Genomic DNA, 20,933 nt, shown 5'->3' with positions numbered 1-20,933 from the left:
ACCAGAAGCCCCTGTTATGATCCTGCACAGACGACAATGGAGATGATGTGTGAAGCCTTGTGCGTCTCACCTTCACTCCCCATGACGAACGCTCCCGGGAGCTGTAAGTGAAGTGCATCCCATTTACATTATTGCTTGATGAGAGCTTTTCTATCACTTTAATTACTTATAGGAGTCACCAGCCCAACAAACACTTTAATTATTTGATTTTGACCCTGAGATGTTGCGGCAGGAAACTTATCTGTATTTCCAGGGAGCTGCAATTTATCATGAGCCGTATAATGACTTTTAATAGATGCAGGAGGATTATAATTACTGGGTGTCCAGCTGTGATCACTCCGCACCTCCATCACTTCCCCGGCCCTCCTCAGCCGCCTCGGCCACGGGGAAGGAGAGGCGCGTCGGGCTTTTACCTCTAATCGCCAAAGTTACACCTGGAGGACAAAACTTAGGGTGAGATAAGGATGTGACTGTATAATGGCGGCATGGGGATGGCGCTCCGGCCTGAAGATGGTCAATTAGAGGAAAGTCTGTAGTATATGATTAGAAGGATCAGTAAGATGCATGGATTCATCAACGTTGGGCAGACTTGGCTCTGTAAACGGTATATGTGTATATATATTATGCGTTTCCCTGGTCTTATATTAATTTTTTTATAATTTTTTTTCACCCAAAGATGCGCTTGGTCTTATTTTTAAGGGATGTCTAATTTTTCCCTTGAAGAAGAATTCACATGTCACATGCACAGCAGGGACAGAGCGTATGGCATGACTGCTCCTGGCTACCAGGGGGAGCTAACCACAGCACACTTGTACAGCACAGCAGGGACAGTGTACGGTATGGCGGCTTCTGGCCACCAGGGGGAGCTTACCGCAGCATACTTGTACAGCACAGCAGGGACAGTGTACAGTATGGCAGCTTCTGGCCCCCAGGAGGAGCTCACCACGTCACACTTGTACAGCACAGCAGGGACGGATAGTACAGTATGGCAGCTTCTGGCCACTAGGGGGAGCTCACCATAGCACACTCGTACAGCAGAGACAGATCGTACAGTATGCCAGCTTCTGGCCACCAGGGGAGCTCACCACAGCACACTCCTACAGCACAGCAGGAACAGTGTATGGTATGGCGCCTTCCCGCCACCAGGGGGAGCTCACCGCAGCACACTCATACAGCACTGCAGGGATAGTGTGCGATATGGTGGCAGGTGACAGGATAGCAGCAGACTGTTTGCAGCTCTACATCTGGCGGTAGGGGACGGCGGCAGGCGATGGGCCTCTTGATGCAGCCGCGGAAGGAAACATCGGGGTTGGCGGCAGGTCTTCATGTCCTGCATGCAGCTGCTCTGGGCGGTGAAGAATGAGAGTGCTAAAAGAATTCCAGCTGCATGCCCTGGTGTTCTGTTCGGCGGGCACTCTTCCAAACAACAACTTTACTAGGTCTTACTTTCAGGAGAGGTTTAAACAGCTGAAAATGGGGGGGGGGGGAACAAACAGGTGGCCTAAAGCAGCAAAGGGGTGAAAGAATATTAAAATGACTGGGACACTTTAACGCTCTCCATGATGTTACATTATACCTACACATACACAGCTCTGCAGAATGCACAATACACATCCATTCCTGCCTTATCATACCGCCCCAGCTCTGCTATATCAAAATACACACCTCTGCTACATAAACATACCCACAGACACACAGTGCTACTAAACCCAGTACACACACCCCTCTGCTACACCACCATACACAAACAGCTCTACTACATACACACACCTGTGCTACATCCCCATACACAAACAGCTCTGCTACATACACACACCTGTGCTACATCCCCATACACAAACAGCTCTGCTATATACACACAGGAATAGACACGGGCACCTCTGATTTTCTAGGAATCTGCCTGTCCTCGCATTACATGGATGTTTTTGTCATCCGTCAGCCCAGCAATGACTGCTACCCGTCTAGACGCAGATTTCATGTAAAGTTATTCCGCTCGCCTCCTCCCCCGCCCATCTTTTCGACTCCTCTCCTTTTTTAAAAAGCTCCTTGCTAATAACCTTAATCATTTTATTTTGGATACGGGGAGCAGGAGCCGCGCACTGTTCCCGCAGGGACGCCTAAGAACTTATTAAAACATTGCAAGTGTTTTCCTTCTCGCTGTCTGTTCCAGCAGCAGCCTCGGAGCTGAAAGCCGAGCGGAGCAAACCCCCAGGGCCCATTAGCTTTAACTTGTTTACCGCACTGATATCTATATGTTAAACGACAGGAGAGTTCAAGTTATTGAATAATTTAAAATTCGCCTCTAATTGGTGTCACATGACCTGGAAAAGGCCATGGATGACGCCGCGAGCGCGCTGCGAAACGCTCATGAATAATTCAGCGGCCGGATCATTCATTTAGCCGCCGCCGCCGTGTCTTGTTAAGAGACAGAAGTTTGTATGTAATAAAGGATAATGCAACACCTGTAAGTATTTAGTTCAGAAACTTGAAGGTAATCTACCTTGATGATCGCCTCGCGGAAGATGCCAGAGCGCAGGGCGTAATTATACCGGGGAGATTGCGGCCCATTTAGACGGAGCGGGACGCTGGCACCGCTCATTCTGCAGCTGTTATAGAACATATTCTGCTTCTGTGGGTTCTGCCCTTCGACTGGCGAGATGGATGGATGATAAGACACGGACAGAGACTCCTCAGGAGGGTTTACAACAACTGCCCTGGACTAGTCTATAAGTCATCTGGGGTTATGCTACCTTTTAAAGGGGAAGCAACACCTTTCCGTCCTGTGGAAACAAGTAGGAGATGGTACCTGCGACCTCCGGCTGTTGCAAAACTACGATTCCCATCATACCTGGACAGCCTTCGGCTGTCCAGGCATGATGGGAATCGTAGTTTTGCAACAGCTGGTGGCCGCAGATTCTCCATTCCTGTTTTAATGGTACACTGAATGACACCAGGCCTATGGGAGGAAATTTTATCAAACATGGTGTAAAGTGAAACTGGCTCAGTTGCCCCTAGCAACCAGTCAGATTCCACCTTTCCTTTTCTAAAGAGTCTGTGAGGAATAAAAGGTGGAATCTGATTGGTTGCTAAGGGCAACTAGGCCAGTTTCACTTTAAACCAAATAGATAAATCTTCCCCCTGGTGTAAAGTGAAACTGGCTCAGTTGCCCCTAGCAACCAATCAGATTCCACCTTTCATTCCTCACAGACTCTTTGGAAAATGAAAGGTGGAATCTGATTGGTTGCTAGGGGCAACTGAGCCAGTTTCACTTTACACCATGTTTGTAAATCTCCTCCCATAGGTGTTAATGTCTTCCTCCTCCCATTTTTGATTGACAGCTGGTTGATGGGGTAAAAGGTGTGGCTTAAAGGGGTTATTGAGAAAAAATATGGCCACTTTGTTCCAGAGACAGCATCACTCTTGTCTCCAGTTTGGGTGCAGGTTTTGCTACTCAGTTTGATTGAAGTGAATGGCGCTTAAAGCGACTCTGTACCCACAATCTGCCCTCCCCAAACCGCTTGTACCTTCGGATAGCTGCTTTTAATCCAAGATCTGTCCCGGGGTCCGTTCGGCAGGTGATGTAGTTATTATCCTAAAAAAACTACTTTTAAACTTGCAGCCCTGTGTCAAACTGCCATGGCCTAGAGTGTCTGTGCATTAGGCTGGCACAACCTTTCTGTCCCTCTTCCCCGCCCTACTCCCTATCATTAGGAATGCTCCAGGCAGATTTTCTCCTATTCACCACCTGTGTAAACACTGCAGATGTGCTGGATCATTAAGGCACCTGTGCAGTGGTCAGACAAGTGAGGAATTGGACAAGTTCAGCCAGTGGCATTCCTAATGAGGAAGGACGGAGAGGCGGTGCCAGCCTAATGCACAGGCACTCTAGGCCACGCCAATGTGACACAGGGCTGCAAGTTTAAAAGTTCTTTTTTAAGACAATAACTGCATCACCTGCCAAACGGACCACAAGACAGATCTTGGATTAAAAGCAGCTATCCGAAAGTACAAGCGGTTTGAGGGGGACGGATTGTGGGTACAGAGTCACTTTAAAGGGGATGTGTCAGAAAATGACTTAATGTTTAAATTATGTTTTTATAGTAAACATATTTAAGATTTTTTTCAAACTTTCCATGTTTCTCTCTGTATTATAAAATAATCCTGATATGTTGCAGTTTTCATTCCCACCACTGGGGCTAAAACCAAGCCCAGACTTCCTGTTGTGTCTGTGATGATAAGAGGAGGCTGCTGTAAAGTGATTGGAATAAAAGAACTAGTTTTAGTATCTGACTCTAATTGGCAAAAGAAAATTTTGGTGACACATTCCCTTTAAAGTGAATGTACCATTATGCCTAATAGAAATTTTTGTTTATATGACCTGGTCGGTGCCGGGGTGTAGCTCCCGGTGGCGCAGTCCATTTTTACGATGGCTCTATGCACTGGATTGCAGCCCAGCGCTCCCAGTTCACCGATCTTCCCTTAGAGGCGTAGCCTTCTGAATCAAGTCTGCCCCGTCGACAAGGGGAGGGTATATTGGTGAACTGGGGGCGCTGGGCTGCGCCCCAGGTCATATTGATGCATTGGTTTGTTGGGGGGGAGGAGGGAATGGACACTTATTAAAAAAAGAAAATTATGTAACTTTGTTATATAGCGTTAATCATGAAATTGTAAACATTTTTACACTGAGTGGCACTAATGGGGGGGGGCACCTCTGCTGCCTCCAATGGCTGTGTCAGGAACTGCAATGTTGTCAAAGGGGTTAGCCAGCGCTACAAAAACTTGGCCACTTTAAGCTCCATTTACTTCAATGGAACGGAGTTCCAAACCCCACCCAATCGCTGGATAACCCCTTTAAAGTCCTGGCTGCGGAACTGTTATATACTGATACTGAGCCTCCCCTGATGGGACCACTGTCTGAGTCAGGAGCAATGCAGCTGCGGCACAGTGTACAGAGCGAGCATGGATAACTGTCAGTCACGACTCGTTCTGCTACAGTTTGGCTGCTGCAGCGCTGGTGGTACAGACGGCTTCCACAAGTTTAACTTCTATTCTAATGCTAATATGCATTAGAACAGACATCAAGGGGACCTTAGTAGTAGTAGAACAAGCCTTGGCCAAGGTTTGAGTAGCCCTGCAGTTCCGGACACAGCCATTAGTGGCAGCAGGGGGGCCATGTCATCACTTACTGCTCTCAGGTGTCGGGTGTCTCTTGTCTGGGGTTGGCTTTGGTTGAAACTTGCAGCCACTTTGGATACTATAGTAAAGACATGTATTTTTTTCCATTTGTGTATAATGCCATCTGGTAACACTTAATGGCTCCTTCTTACAGGTGCCTAAAACCGTACGACAGCCTACAGCAAGCGAGCTCAATGGTTCCTACCTCGGCCCGCAGAACCACAAACCCAGCAGTGAGAGCGGAAGCCTGAGCTCCATCCAGCCTCACTGCAGAAGCGACCCCACACCTAGAAACGGTTGTCACTGCATCCCCGATAGATGCTCTTCCGAAAACTGTCATCCGAGTCAGTGCCCCGGTGCCCGCTTACCTCACATGCATTACCCGGACTTCCCGTGCAGCCATCACTGCGGCAGTGCCTTAAAGCCACCTCAATCCCATTGCTGCTTACACCCTATGGCCCATGATACAGTAGGTGGAATCCCTCCCGGTTTGTCGCTGGTTCGTCCTCCAGAAGACTGCTCCTTCTCCCGGTGCTCCACCATGTCTGGCATCAGCAATAGCGAACGAGCAAGAGAGTCCACCGTACGCAAGGGACTATCGGAACAGAGGAAGCAGGAGCTGATGCTGCAGAAGCTGGAGGTGGAGATAGAGAAGGAACGGCTGCAGAAGCTTCTGGCCCAGCAAGAGGTCAAACTGCTAGAAAAGCAGCAACAGCTGCAGCAAGCCCGGCTGGAAGCCAACAGGTGAGGAGTTATATAGAAGTTACAGGCTTGGGGATAACATGAACCCTGTATGTACCCATTACTGTGATGGCTGGGTTATATACAGTATATAGGAATATGTGTATCTCTCCAGCTGACCTGGGGTACTATCCACTTGCTGACACTGCTTATAGTGCTACATTGTTTTCACAACTCCCATTGATGTCTATGGGCGTTAGACAAACTGCTTAAAGGGGTAATCCAGTGTTAGAAAAAAATGGCCTCTTCCTCCCAGAGACAGCACTACTCTGGTCTCCAGCTTGGGTGCAGGTTTTGCAACTTGTTTCCATTAAAGTGAATGGAGCTTAATTACAAACCGCACCTGAACTTAAAGGTGTAGTGCGGTGCTACACATTTATTCACTAAATAACACAAATTACAAAGTTATACAACTTTGTAATGTGTGTTATTAAAGTGAATGACACCCTTGCCCGTGTTTCCCCCCCACCCTGGAAGTGTGGTGCAAAGTTGTATAACTTTGTAATGTGTGTTACTAAGTGAATAAATGTGTAACACCGCACTACCCCCTTGAAGACAAGAGTGATGCTGTCTCTGGAAGAAAGTGGGCATGTTTTTCTAACACTGGATAACCCCTTTAAAGGGAATGTGTCCTCAGAAAATGATTTATTGTATAAATGTTTTTATGGTAAACATATTTAAGATTTTTTTTTTCTCAAATTTTCCATTTTCTGTCTATATTATAAAATACAGTGGTACCTTGGTTTAAGAGTAACTTGGACTGAGAGAGTTTTGCAAGAAGAGCTCACAACTCAAAATTGTAACTTGGTTTAAGAGCATTGCTTTGGTGTAAGAGCTCCCTGTACTGGATGGGAGGGCGAGTGGGGGAGGGGCATGGTCTGCATAGCGGGGTCTACAGCTCTGTACTCTGACCCAGGAAGTCTCCCTCACCTTCCAAATCATAGGAGATCCACTTCAGGCTGGGCCTTGCATCAGGGGACAGGACTCTGTCTCTCCCCGGACAGAGAGTGCTGCATTTATATGCCCACATCTGCCCTGCTCATTCCTTCATTCTCCCTGCAGTCTCTGTCAGCCCTTGTGTTTCCCATCCTCTCCAATCCTGCTATAATCTGCCGACACTTACACTCAGCTATACACACTGCTTCTATAATGTACCTGCACTCACACTCAGCTATACATACTGCTGCTATAATGTGCCTGCACTCACACTCAGCTATACACACTGCCGCTATAATGTGCCTGCACTCACACTCAGCTATACACACTGCTGCTATAATGTGCCTGCACTCACACTCGGCTATACACACTGCTTCTATATAATGTGCGTGCACTTAAACTCAGCCATAAACACTGCTGTATAGAAAAGCTTCTGTCACTGTCCTCCTGCACAGCTCTGTGATTCTCACTTGCTGATTGGCCCATGCTGAACACACACCCCTTCCCCATTGCTGTCATGTGACCACAAAGACCTCTGACAGCAGCCCTGCTTCTCTATTCTAGCCTGTTGTACTACACTACTGCATTATGGGGATTTGCTGTTCCATCCTGTATCTACAAACTGCTGCTGTGTTATCAGGTTTATGCATTTACTATACATTATACACCACATGCTGATTACTATGCTGTACAGTAGTTTATAATATGACATATTGAGCGGTTTTGAAATGTTTCATTTGTTTTACAATTGGTGTGGAACCAATTTTCTGCATTTCAATGATTTCTTATGGGAAAATTTGCTTTGGTATAAGAGTGGATTTGGATTCCAAGCACGGTCCCGGAAGGAATTATGCTCGTAATCCAAGGCACCACTGTAATCCTGAGATTTTGCAGTTTTCATTCTCACCACTGGGGCTAAAATTTAGCTGAGACTTCCTGTTGTTTCTGTGGTGATAAGAGGAGGCTGCTGTAAAGTGATCTGTACAGCATTGCAGCGTCATGTGATACCAGTGGATAGAGGAGACAACAGCAGCTCCCTGTGGAATGACTCTTTTCACAGGTCACAGAGCGCGCTCAGTAATGTTTCACATTCATCTCAAGGGGACAGACTGTCTATTGTTGTCTATGTCCATGACTCTTGCTATAAAGCATGTCACTAAATGCTGTTAAGAACAGCCCAGGCAATATGGCTGCACAGTTCTGCACAGCCCGGGACATCCAGATATTCTTCGTCACCAATAAAGAGACAGTTAAAAAGTTAAATATAAGTTTTCTCTGCTCCAAAGTTCCCTCCGTCTCCTGTCATCTCATGCGCTCCCTTCACCGCCGCGTTGTCACCAGCGTTCCGGCTGCGTACCCAGGCTTTCAGTGCCTCGCCTCCGTTCCATTTAAAGGTTCTCGGTGAAATGTGCAGTGTGTTGGTGTGCCGCTTCTGTGCCTTTGACTCTCTCGGGGATCAGTGAACCAAAGAGTCTTAGAGGGAATGATAGACAGGAGTGTTCCCTGCAAGACCTGTACAAATATGTAAGACTGTCTCTCAGCCGGGGTTCAGTCAACTACAAAATGCTCCATAAGGATGAGTTACTATAAAGGATGGAGGAAACTAATAGGGAACCTGTCACGTTATAATTGTGGCCGAAACCCCGCAGCGTGTTATAGAGCAGACCGGTGTGATATAGAGGTCAGTATTATAGTAGTTATAGGGCTATTTATAGTAGGGCTATTTATACCTTAGGCGTCTCTAGATCCCCGCTGAATGCTTGCAGAAGGGAGAGGAGATTAGGCCGAGCTGCTCGCTTCCACAGGAGGATCTCCTCAGTTCTACAGTACCCCTGAAGTGGATGGGCATCGGAGGAGAGCCGTAAGGTGTCCGATCACTGGCAGAGCTGATTAGATAGCAATGGGATACAATGAGAGGGCTTTCTTCCCAGTACAGAATCAGGATGGGGACATGGGGCTGTTCAGACTGGGTTCACGCTTGTTCAGACTGGGTTCAGTTTTTTTAACAGATCCATTTTTTTATCACACAAAGTCAATGGAAAACGGACTCAAATGGACGCACACTATTGCCTGTTTTTTCCATTAAACGGATATTTTAAACGGACTGCATAAACACCGTGTGATCTCGGCCTTTTTTGTATTACAAATTTTCACTGTTCTTTAAAAAAAAAAAAAAAAAAAATGCTTGCTGTAAACACAGTCTTTGTTCTTCATTTTAAGTTGTTTTTTTTTTTGTTCTTTTTATCCAGAACTCAGCCAAATCCTGAGTCTCAGCGGGGAGAGATGGCGGTCATGTCCACACCGTTACCTGGAGCAGTCAAGTTATTGAATGGCTCAAGATATAGGTAATCGTTCTTCTTATAGTATAACGTTGTGTTGTCTATTTTCGGGACGTTTCATGTTACTGCTTACCCCATGTAACCACTGCCATACAGTTTTATGATAGTTAGATGAATATATATACATAGCCATACATAGCTGTTAGTAGGATCAGCATTCTATTCAGATCTGCAGTACAGTCCAGAGTCTCCTTCCAGAAGACTAATGGCCCTATTCCACGGGTCGTTTTAGAGGAGCAAACGAGCGCTATTAGCGCTCGTTTGCTCCTCGTTCCCCGCTCGCTGCCGCCGCTATTCAACGCGGCTGCAGCGAGCGGGTGAGTGCGGGAGGGGCGGCGGGGAGCTGCGGGGGGGCTGCCCGGGGGATCGCTGATCATCCGGGCAGCCCATAGGATATAGCAGCGTCTGCTGACGATGCTCCTATTCAACGGAGCGACGGCAGCAGATCGCTGCTATATCAGTCGCTTGTTTTTCAACATGTTGAAAAACAAGCGACTGCAACGATCAGCCGACATGGAACGATGTCGGCTGATCGTTGCACTCTATTCCACGGAACGATTATCGTCCGTAGCGGTCGATATCGTCCGAAAACGAACGATAATCGTTCCGTGGAATAGGGCCATTAGGCAAATCCGAACACTAAGGGCTCTGTTACGCGGGACGATTATCGTTCGAAAAATTGTTAGATTGTTTAGATTTGAACAATAATCGTTTAGTGTAATAGCAGGCAACGATTAAACGGCCAACGAGAAATCATTGATCGTTTGATAGAATTTGGGCCTATTTTTATCGTTCATCGTTTGTCAATCGTTCGCGTGTAATAAAACGTCGTTCGGTCATTCGCAACGACAGGACGACCGCAAGAATGATCATAAGTAACAATCATCGTTCCGTGTAATTGGGTTAACGATTTCAGGTCGTTCGAGGTTGTTAATTGTTGTTTGTCGAAAAATCAGTGGAACAACTTTAACAAGATTATAAGAATTGATGGCCAGTCATTACATTTGGGTTTGATGATTCTTACTATAGATTCACAGACAGCTGCAGTTAGCCAGCATGGCCACTTAACAATGTACAGCGCTGTCTGCTTCTTAATCCATGATCCGCTGTTGCAGATTCCAGTAAGTCACATAAAACTGCATGGAGCACTGGAAACTCTACAGATCTTATTGTAGTCAATAGGGTCTATAGGGCCACGTGTTTACATCACTTTTGGTTCACTCCTGTGACAGAATAGAACATCAAATGTGAATAATGAGGCCTTAGGGTCTTATAAGATTAGCCCCGATCAATAATGTAATTGAGAGCCAATCTGCTAGATCAGCGCTCGTTTACTGAGCCTATTACACGGTTAGATGATCGTTTAGCAAGGGCTATATGTAATATATATATATATATATATATATATATATATATATATATATATATGTGAACCCCTCCTCCTTAAACTGTTATACATCACCTCTCCACTCTCCCAGTCTTCTCCTGCCCTCTGCTTCCTCCGCTGCGCTGCTGCAGCTTCAGGGCTGTCTTTGAGCTGACAGGCCGCTCGGCCAATCACGTACTGAGCAGCCTGTCAGCTCAGAGACAGCCCTGAAGCTGCAGCAGTGCCGGGGAGGAAGCAAAAGGCAGGAGAAGCCCGGGAGAGTGGAGAGGTGATGTATAACAGTTAATCATAAGCCATCAGACGATGATTTTAGGTCTAGACTTAAAGACACGATCAGCCGATGATCGTTGTCTCTATTACACGGATCGATAACCCAGTCAATACGGCCATTTATCCCTCCATGTAATAGGGCCCTAAGTCATTCATTAAAGGGGTTATCCAGAACTACAAAAACATGGCCACTTCCTTCCAGAGACAGCACCACTTTTGTCTCCAGCTTGGGCGGGGTTTTGCTGCTCAGTTCCATTGAAGTGAATGGAGCTTAAATGCAAACCGCACCTGAGCTGGAGACAAGAGTCTTGTTGTCAACGAAAGAAAGTGGCCATGTTTAAAACAACCCCTTTAAACAAACAGAAAAGATGTAGCACAAGTGTAATGTGCTGAGAGCAAGCCGCCCTCGAAGTGATTCAGCAAGGAAGGAACCAGCCAGCGCGGCTGCCATGACACCTCGATGGTTCTACAGGATCTGTATTGGGAGAGTCCAGCTGGTGGCATCACGCCAGGAGGGCGCTTTTATCCAGATTATGGTGACAGGTAACATTTGGCCCCTGGCTGAGCGGTGTTTCTTCATAGAAGTCTCATGCGCCTTTAAGTGTATAACGAGAAATATATATATATTTACCTCCCCTAGTCTTTCAGGCCTCTATTAAAAATTACCATTTCAGTGGTGTCGGTGAGCAAGAAAACGAGTCTCCCGGGGCGTCCTAAAATAAGCTGCTTATCCCCAGTTGGAATAGCAGAAGCTTCTCGGCGGGACGGAGGCAGCTGCTGGCGGAGAGTCATGACAGGGCAGCAGTGAAGCAGAAACACACGGACTGCCTGTGAATTAGCTGCAGATAATTCCACATTTCACATGCTGTCAGGTTAAGGCTGAAGGCTTACTGCTGCCAGCTCTCATACATCTAGGAGGCTCCTCATCTGCCACGATACGCCGTCCCTCTTTACCGCGCACGTTCTCTGGCGTGGCACCTTCGCGCTATGGAATGTCATTGCTTCCCCCCCCCCCCCCCCCCCCCCCATTGCTATCTTATTCCACCTCACTGGAGCTGCACGCTCCTTCTTTCTGTTCCTTTTATTTTTCTCGATGAGAAATTACAGTATCCCAGGAGAGCCGCCCCAGCCCTCTTCACAGATTCTCGTCTGTGAAGTTCTTCAATGTACTCTTTATATTTTTCTATAGTTTTCTATCTTTAAATCCATGTTATCCATATAACCTCTAGGTGTCTCCCTTCCCTGTGCATTCAGTAGCAGAAATTCCTGTAGAGCTTGCATTGTTCGGTCAGCTCTCCTGTCACACAGAAACAAAACCTTTTTTAGCACACGGTGTTATACTGACTAATTTGTTACATAACAAAGAGCATTGTCTCCTGGCAAGCTGCAGAGTAAATAATACGATTGGTCTAAGGTAATTGCCCTCAGTTGATATACAACCTGCATGACAAACTGGTGTCTTTCTTTGTGTGAATGCACTAAGGACTGGGACCTCCTGTGTATAGTGTTTGTTTTGTTTTTTTTTGTGATCAGGAAAATTTTTCACTGCAATGCATTATATGAGTGATATATATATATATATATATATATATATATATATAGGAAAATTTTTCAGGGGCAATGCATTATATGAGTGATAGGGAGGCGCATTTCAAAGTCCTCTTGTGGTACTAAGAGAGAGTCATGTTTCTCCAAATATTTTATTATATTAAATTATATTATATCATAGTAAATGAAATCCCCCCCCCCATTCCCCAACCAGAAATTGATACAAAATATAAAAAAAAAAAATAAAGCCACATCCATAACAGCCTAAACTATAAGCTGCTGCTATTTATCCCACATGGTGATGGCTTTAATAAGAAGAATAAAAGCTACACCAGAATTGCTGTATTTTGTATTTTGAGAACTCCAGACACAACAAATAAACTGGTGCAGGCGGGAGACAGGGTGGGGGGAACTGTGTATACTTACCCATCCCTATGTCCCTGCAGCACCGCATTACTGCAGTGTCTGCCGCCTCTAGCTCTCACTCCTGCTGTCTCAGGAACCGGCTCAGGAATGACCGCTCAGCCAGTCAGTGACTGGCTGAGCAGGTACTTTCCTCCGGGTGCTGGTGCTGCAGGGACACGAGGACTGGTAAGTATGCATTCTCTGTTATGTTTCCCCCCACCCTCTGCCTGCACCCGATTTTCAGTTGTGGCCGGAGTTCTTCTTTAATTTGCTTCTTAGAAGAAAAGAAAGTGATCAAACTCGTATATGATTAGAGAAATAAAGTTATATACATTATAAATTAGAGGGATATGACACCTGGATTTAAAGGGATTATCCAGGATTGTAAAAACATATCTGCATTCTTTCAAAAGTGGCGCCGTACCTGCCCCCAGTGTGTGGTATAGCAACTCTGATACATTCATCTCACTGGAGCTGAGCTGTAATACCACACTCAAACTGAGCGCAAGACTGGCGCTGTTTCTGAAAGAAAACATCTGTTTCTGTTATCCTGGATAACCCCTTTAAATAAAAAAAACACTAGATGGTATATATTTTTGCTGATCCACTGGATTTTCCGTATGTTCCTGAAATAGTACTTGTACTGCTAAAGGTTTCTGTTTATAGCTAGTGGATCACTGAGACGGGGCTTCAAAAAGTGAGCGGAGATTATCAGTCTTTCTCGTCCTACTGTAAAGAAGGCAGTGAGGGGAGGATCCTGCTGCAGCCATGATTGTAATGATGAAGGGACTGCTCTCCTGGGAAACACACAGAATATGTGTATGTATGTATGTGTGTGTGTGTGTGTGTGTGTGTGTGTGTGTATATATATAATGCAAAAAAGGGGTCCGTGGAGCCTCAGTTACGAGTCTCAACACGGAAATAGCCTGATATCCCTCTCTGGCCATTGGAATTTTTCACTGTTCTCCCTGAGTTCAGTGATTGTTGTGTTTTGTTGGTCTATTTATCATTGCCCCAGTAGCCAGAATCCTACTCCACACTGACGAGGGGCAAATACCCCAAAACTGCAGCCTGTGGATGGATGCCTAGCCTTGGTTACCCTTGTCTTATGTCGTTATACTCGCCACAGAGTTAGACTTTGACTTACAGGGGCCACCCTGGTGTTTCCCTATTTAGGTCCCAAAGCTCGTAACAGAGTGAGGACCTGAGGGACTACGTATCAGGGTGGTTTGGTGCTCTCCCCACTAGGAGGCACCCCTTGGCAATGGGCTTTCTTCTCTCTCTCTCTCTATCTATATATATATATATATATATATATATATATATATATATATATATATATATACTTTACATACTTCCTGTGTCAGACTGGAGAGAATACACCACTTCCTGCAGGGCATACAGCAGCTGATAAGTGTTAAGACTGGAGATTTAAAAATGGAAGTAATTAAAAGATCTGCTTAACCAAATTTTTTTTTTGTTCGTTTTAATATTTTTGTGAATTTACTGTTTTTTATTATTATTTTTTTTTTTGAGTGAACATTAATATTATTTAGAGTCCGCTTTAATTGGTGCAGGTATTTTTCTCCTATTTTCTTGGTATTTTTTCAGCTTCCCCCCCCCCCCCCCGGCTTTTCTGCCCTTTTAAGATAGAGAGAAGATGCACAGCGTTAAATAATCTGCAGAGCTTATTTACACTTAAAAATCTATCGGCCTCGCGAGCCGCCGAGTGATTAATAGGGCTAACATTTAGGAGATAAATATCCGTATACACAGCAACATTAGCGTGCATCCATTAAGTATCCGGCACATACGTACATGCTTACACCGACAGACTCATGATTTCTGCCTTTTGTCAGATACCGCGGACTGTGACAAGAGACCTCATTAGAGATGGGGCCGATCTTGGAGGGAGAAGAGGAGAAGAAGAAGAAAAAAAAAAAAGCAATTTCTGAGAATGGATTTATTTAGGCAATTTTTCCTCATTGATCGGCTGAAAGTATGGAATCCTAGCATATCATGGGTAAAAATGGTCAACTAATAAGAGCGTGGAGCTATTATGGTCTGACCCGCATTAGAGCGAGGAAGAATGGCCAGGACAATGCGTGGTCAGTGACCGACACCAAGTTTCCTTAAAGGGGTGATCTTTTTCTTTCAAATCAACTGGTATCAGAAAGTTATATATTTGTCATTTACTTCTATTTTAAAATCTCAAGTTTTCCCATACTTATCAGCTGCTGTATGTCCTTCAGGAAGTGTTGTATTCTTCCCAGTCTGACACAGTGCTCTCTGCTGCCACCTCTGTCCATGTCAGGAAGTGTGCAGAGCAGGAGCAAATCCCTATAGAAAATCTCTCCAGCTCTCCAGACTGGAAAGAATACACTACTTCCTGCAGGACATACAGCAGCTGATAAGTACTGGAAGACTGTAGATTTTCTGATAGAAGTACATTACAAATCTCTTTTTGGTGAAGTTGGTGACGCCTCTATCTGGAACATTATTTGTTACGTCTTCTCTATAGTCTTATACGCCTTGTACTCCCTCAGAACAATAAGGAGCAATTAGATGATGATATCATCAGAATTGAGGCTTTAATTATAACACCCCATCGGCACGTCCCATTGATCCCCTGGAACATTTGTTTAAGGTTCTGCCTGTAACATCCTTGTCTGGACAGGTTTAATGTGCGCGCAGGCCCGGCTCCGCCATGTGGGAGCGCCGTCCCGGTGTAGATGAGATGGCCACTTCTACAGCTTCAATTACCCAGAACCTCGGCAATTACTCAAAGCAAGCAGCAGCCGGAGGCATCTTATTATGTGCGGCCGGGGAAGGGAGCGAGCGTGCGGCGGGGTGTAATTGTAGCAGGGTGCAGACTGCGCAGCTGAGCCGAGGAAGTTTACAGCATAATCAAAACTATATGGATTGTGTCATTTAGAGGCTTGGATGAGGGTTTTGGTTCTGCTGATCCAGTAAGCATGGCTGAAACTAACACACACATGTACTGCAGATCCCGACCACTGATAGCAGAGGCTGTATAGGGGCAGATTGTTCATAGATACATATGCATGTGCATGCTAAGTATACATGGTTTGCACGTCCATACTGGAGGGTGTATGGTGCCCGTCTGTACTGGAGGGTGTATGGTGCCCGTCTGTACTGGAGGGTGTATGGTGCCCGTCTGTACTGGAGGGTGTATGGTGCCCGTCTGTACTGGAGGGTGTATGGTGCCCGTCTGTACTGGAGGGGTGCATGTTGCACATCCATCCTGGTGGGTACATGGTGTGCATCTATACTTGAGGGGTGCATGCCCATACAGAATGGTGCATATTGCAGACCCATACAGAGGATGATAATGCATTGTGGTATTACCATTTGGAGGCGATATGTGGTGCTTCTCCAGTTAATGCATATCTATGCAGGCCCATACAGACAGAATGCATAGTGCACGTCCATACAGACAGAATGCATAGTGCACGTCCATACAGACAATGCATAGTGCACGTCCATACAGACGGAATGCATAGTGCACGTCCATACAGACAGAATGCATAGTGCACGTCCATACAGACAATGCATAGTGCACGTCCATACAGACGGAATGCATAGTGCACGTCCATACAGACGGAATGCATAGTGCACGTCCATACAGACGGAATGCATAGTGCACGTCCATACAGACGGAATGCATAGTGCACGTCCATACAGACGGAATGCATAGTGCACGTCCATACAGACGGAATGCATAGTGCACGTCCATACAGACGGAATGCATAGTGCACGTCCATACAGACGGAATGCATAGTGCACGTCCATACAGACGGAATGCATAGTGCACGTCCATACAGACGGAATGCATAGTGCACGTCCATACAGACGGAATGCATAGTGCACGTCCATACAGACGGAATGCATAGTGCACGTCCATACAGACAATGCATAGTGCACGTCCATACAGACAATGCATAGTGCACGTCCATACAGACAGAATGCATAGTGCACGTCCATACAGACGGAATGCATAGTGCACGTCCATACAGACAATGCATAGTGCAGGCCCATACAGACAGAATGCATAGTGCACGTCCATACAGACAGAATGCATAGTGCACGTCCATACAGGCAGAATGCATAGTGCAGGCCCATACAGACAATGCATAGTGCACGTCCATACAGGCAGAATGCATAGTGCACGTCCATACAGGCAGAATGCATAGTGCACGTCCATACAGGCAGAATGCATAGTGCACGTCCACAGGCAGAATGCATAGTGCATACAGAGCAGGGTACCCTCAGTCCATACAGAGGATATAAATTGCACATATACAAATACATATACCTAACAACTACATTTTGCCACATTGCACACCACCATACTGGCGGTATTCTCAGAAGGTTGTGCAATTTTTCACTAAATCACAGTAGGCGACGTCGCCGTACAGGTCAATTGAGTATTTACTAAAAAGGAGGGCTAATTCCCTGTCCTCCCCTGTATCCGTATACTGTATACCCCCCACACACTTCCTTTAATCCAGTCCCTGCCTGGCCCTCCTGACCCTGCTCGGAGGTGAGGAGACTTCCAGAAGGATTTGTCCCGCTTGTTGTACCTGTTCTGTTTGCGGCTGATGTCGGCCATAGAAATGAGAGCTTTTCCCCTGTGATGTATTGCTGTCACGCATCAAGCTGGAAGACTTGTATAAAGGCAAGACATTACAGCCATGCAATGTAATAAGGTAGGCTCAGCGGGGTGCAGGATTGTACACGGAAGGGATTGTATAAATAGCAGACATTAAGGACCGAAATGTCATTCAATAAATCACAGACTTAAAGAGCTATTTGCACTTCCAGGAAAAGGTTTTTTTTTTCTCATTCTGGGTAGAATCTGCTATTTAACTGTTTAAAACTTGATTTACCTGCCTTGTTCTTAAAGGGTCCCCCCTCCTAAAATGTATGCAAGTAGCAGGATATAGAAGCCTTCCCATTCCTCCTTCTCTTGTGTGTGAAGATCAATGTGATGGCCTCTGTAGCTTCCATTGGTGTTGTCACCTTTCACACATGACGGAAATATTCACTTTGGGGCATGCTGCAAATTCAGATCATCATGCAGATTTGTTGCAGCATTTTTCACTGCGGATGTGCAATGCAAAAAGCTAAATCTGCAAATGTTAAAGGTGTAGTTTACCGTACATTTTATTTTTCTTTCAAATCAACTGTTCTCGGCAAGTGGCAGAGATTTGTAACTTACTTCTATTCTTCCACTACTTATCAGCTGCTGTATGTCCTGCAGGAAGTGGTATATTTTTCCTAGTCTGACTCTGCTGCCACCTCTGTCCATGTCAAGAACTGTCCAGAGCAGTAGCAAATCTCCATAGAAAACCTCTCCAGCTCTTGGCAGTTCCTGACATGGACAGAGGTGGCAACAGAGAGCACTGTGTCAGACTGGGAGAAGGTGTGTGGGGGGGGGGATTCAGACCTTTTTCGAAATCCAAACAACTCCTTTAAGCGGGTAATGCTGAGATTAACCTTTATCCCCTGTCTACAGAATAGGGGCTGATCAGTGGGACCTGAGAATGGAGGGAGGTCAGCCGCCCCCCTAATGATTGGAGTGGCAGCATGCTTTACCACTCCTATATAATTCTCAATGGGACATCACATTGCCCGGTGCATGTGTGTGTATGAGTGTGTGTGTATATGTATGTATATGCATATATGCACATTTATTTCTTTTAAATACTATGAGTATATACGGTGCGTATATATGTATACCTGTAGAATTTAAAAGAAAAAGTTTGTGTGTAGAGATATATATATGCAATTCTTTTAAATTATTATTATTATTATATATTTTTTTGTGCTTTTAAATACTGTAAGTATTTAACATTTAGTGGAAGACCTGAAATAATACAGCTATATTTGGTTTCCCTATAAGGCTACATTCTCACACATCATATACATAAGACGTATTAACAAATCATGGTATGAGCCCAACCTTACAGGGTCTAAGCAGTGGGATTCCCTGTGACCCCCTTACTATTGGGTGACCCATCTAACGAAAAGGGATAGTCCACCGTGTAAGAAATGGCAGCTGTCATGACCAGTGTTGAGTGGAGATGCTGATCTATTCTGGTTCAACAACATTCTCCGAACCCCTAACGCTTGGCATGTGACTCCCCCGTGGCTGCAGAAGTTGGAAGCCTATGGCTGTATCCATGCTTTCCAGGACTCCCTAAGGTAGCCCCAATCTTTCTCTAGCCACCTGGAGTCACATGCTCAGTGTTCGGCATCGGAGAATGCTGCCGAACCCGAACAAGTCCGGCCTCTTAGCTCAACACTAGTCCTGACTCCTATGTTCATTGTTCTTCTCACCCCGCCAGACTTCCCGCGATCAGACATCGATCCATCACAATGTTGAGTCGCCCCCGGAGCAGAGTTTAATTCCAGACAAGTTTCTCCGCTCACACTTTTAGCCGTCTCCAAATGGACGTTTTTTTTTATCGCCTGCGAGAAGCGGCGGCTGCTCGGTAAAGAGCGCTCTCTATTGCCGAGACGCCTTGCCATAGCCTAAAGAGGAGTAAATAAGACCCCATTAGAAGTCCTCAGATTGTGAGCAGCATTGGTCCCAGTAGCCCTTTGTATTGTCCATTAAAGCCTTTCCCGAGGATCCGCATCTCATTTTCCAGAGCCATTTAGTCAAACGTGCGATTATTTAGAAAGTTAATTCATGCGTGCCGAAATGTAGCTGAAGTAATGCGAGGGGCGGAAGGTAAAGCTCTGCGGAGAGCCCCGGCCTTTTTGTTATTTAATGATCAGCCATAATTAACTTGCAAATTTGAAATAATTAGAACAAATTAAAGGTATTTAACTTCCCCATCCCTGAAGAAAAATTCAGATTGCACCAAACTCGCCTCTAAATTATTCACAAGGTGGAGGTGTTTGCTGCAATCTTCTGCTGCTTAATGGATATTCCGACAAACACCGGCAATCTGCTGCCGCCATCATCATCCTCCTCCTCCTCCTCATCGGAGAGAAAGGAGTGCTGGACGGGTGTCATGGTGTACGGGTAGACCGCATACATGAGGCCTATACATCATGTACTATGTCACGTATGATACAGCAAGTGAGGGGGAAGAGTATACAGAGAGAGAGATCCGAGGAAGAGGAGATAGGATAGAGAGAAAAGATATGATGCAGAGATGGAGGTAGGTGTGAGAGGAGAGATACAATACAGAGGTGTAAGGAGATACGATACAGAGATATAGGCCGGAGAGGTGATACAGAGATCAATATAACAGAGAGGTGATACAGAGAGTAAATAGGATACAAAGAAAGCCGAGGTAATGCAGAGAGACGAAAGATGAGCCGCAGAGCAGATATACGATAGAGATATGAGGAGATACGGAGATAGGAGCCAGAGAGGTTATATGATACAGAGATTGTTATAAGAGAGAGGTGATACAAAGAGAGAGTAGATACAGAGTGGATACAAAGATCAGAATAATAGAGAGGTGATAGAAAGTAGGTAGCATGCCGAGAGAGCAGACGTAATGCAGAGAGATGAGACACAGAGCAGATATAAGATACAGAAATATGAGCCAGAGAGGTTATAGGATACAAAGATCAGTATAAGAGAGAGGTGATACAGAGAGAGTAGATGGGATACAAAGATCAGTAAAAGAGAGGTAATACAGAGAGAGAGTAGGTAGGATGCAGAGAACGCTGACGTAATGCAGAGAGAAGAGAGATGAGACACAGAGCAGGTATACGATACAGAGATATAAGAGGATAAGATATGAGCCAGAGAGGTTATATGATACAAAGATCGATATAAAAGAGAGGTAATATAGAAAAAAAAGAGTAGATAGGATACAAAGATTAATCCAAGAGAAAGGTGATACAGAGAGAGAGCGAGAGATCTGAGGAAGAGGAGATGCGATCAGAAGAAAAGATATGATGCAGAGATAGAGATAGGTGTGAGAGAGGAGATACCATACAGACATATGGGCCGGAGAGGTTATATGATGCAGAGATCGATATAAGAGAGAGGTGAGACAGAGAGCAGCTAGATAGGATACAGAGGAAGCCACAGAGTGCTCAGAGAAGAGATGATACACAGAGCAGGTATACGATACAGAGAA

General features: G+C 45.5%; 1 protein-coding gene across 2 annotated transcripts in view; it reads left to right on the top strand.

The window, feature by feature from the left end:
* The window catches only part of KIAA1328 (KIAA1328 ortholog), a 110,965-nt gene that overhangs the window by 63,916 nt on the left and 26,116 nt on the right, over positions 1 to 20,933 (top strand). For both annotated transcript variants that reach the window (XM_069963265.1, XM_069963266.1), the window contains 2 exons: positions 5,330 to 5,919; positions 9,102 to 9,197. In XM_069963265.1, the coding sequence (XP_069819366.1) occupies positions 5,330 to 5,919; positions 9,102 to 9,197 (686 nt within the window). The remainder of the gene's footprint in view (positions 1 to 5,329; positions 5,920 to 9,101; positions 9,198 to 20,933) is intronic.

Source organism: Dendropsophus ebraccatus, chromosome 3, assembly GCF_027789765.1.
Source record: "Dendropsophus ebraccatus isolate aDenEbr1 chromosome 3, aDenEbr1.pat, whole genome shotgun sequence".
Taxonomy (NCBI): Eukaryota; Metazoa; Chordata; class Amphibia; order Anura; family Hylidae; genus Dendropsophus; species Dendropsophus ebraccatus.
This window is presented reverse-complemented; position numbering and strand designations above follow the sequence as displayed.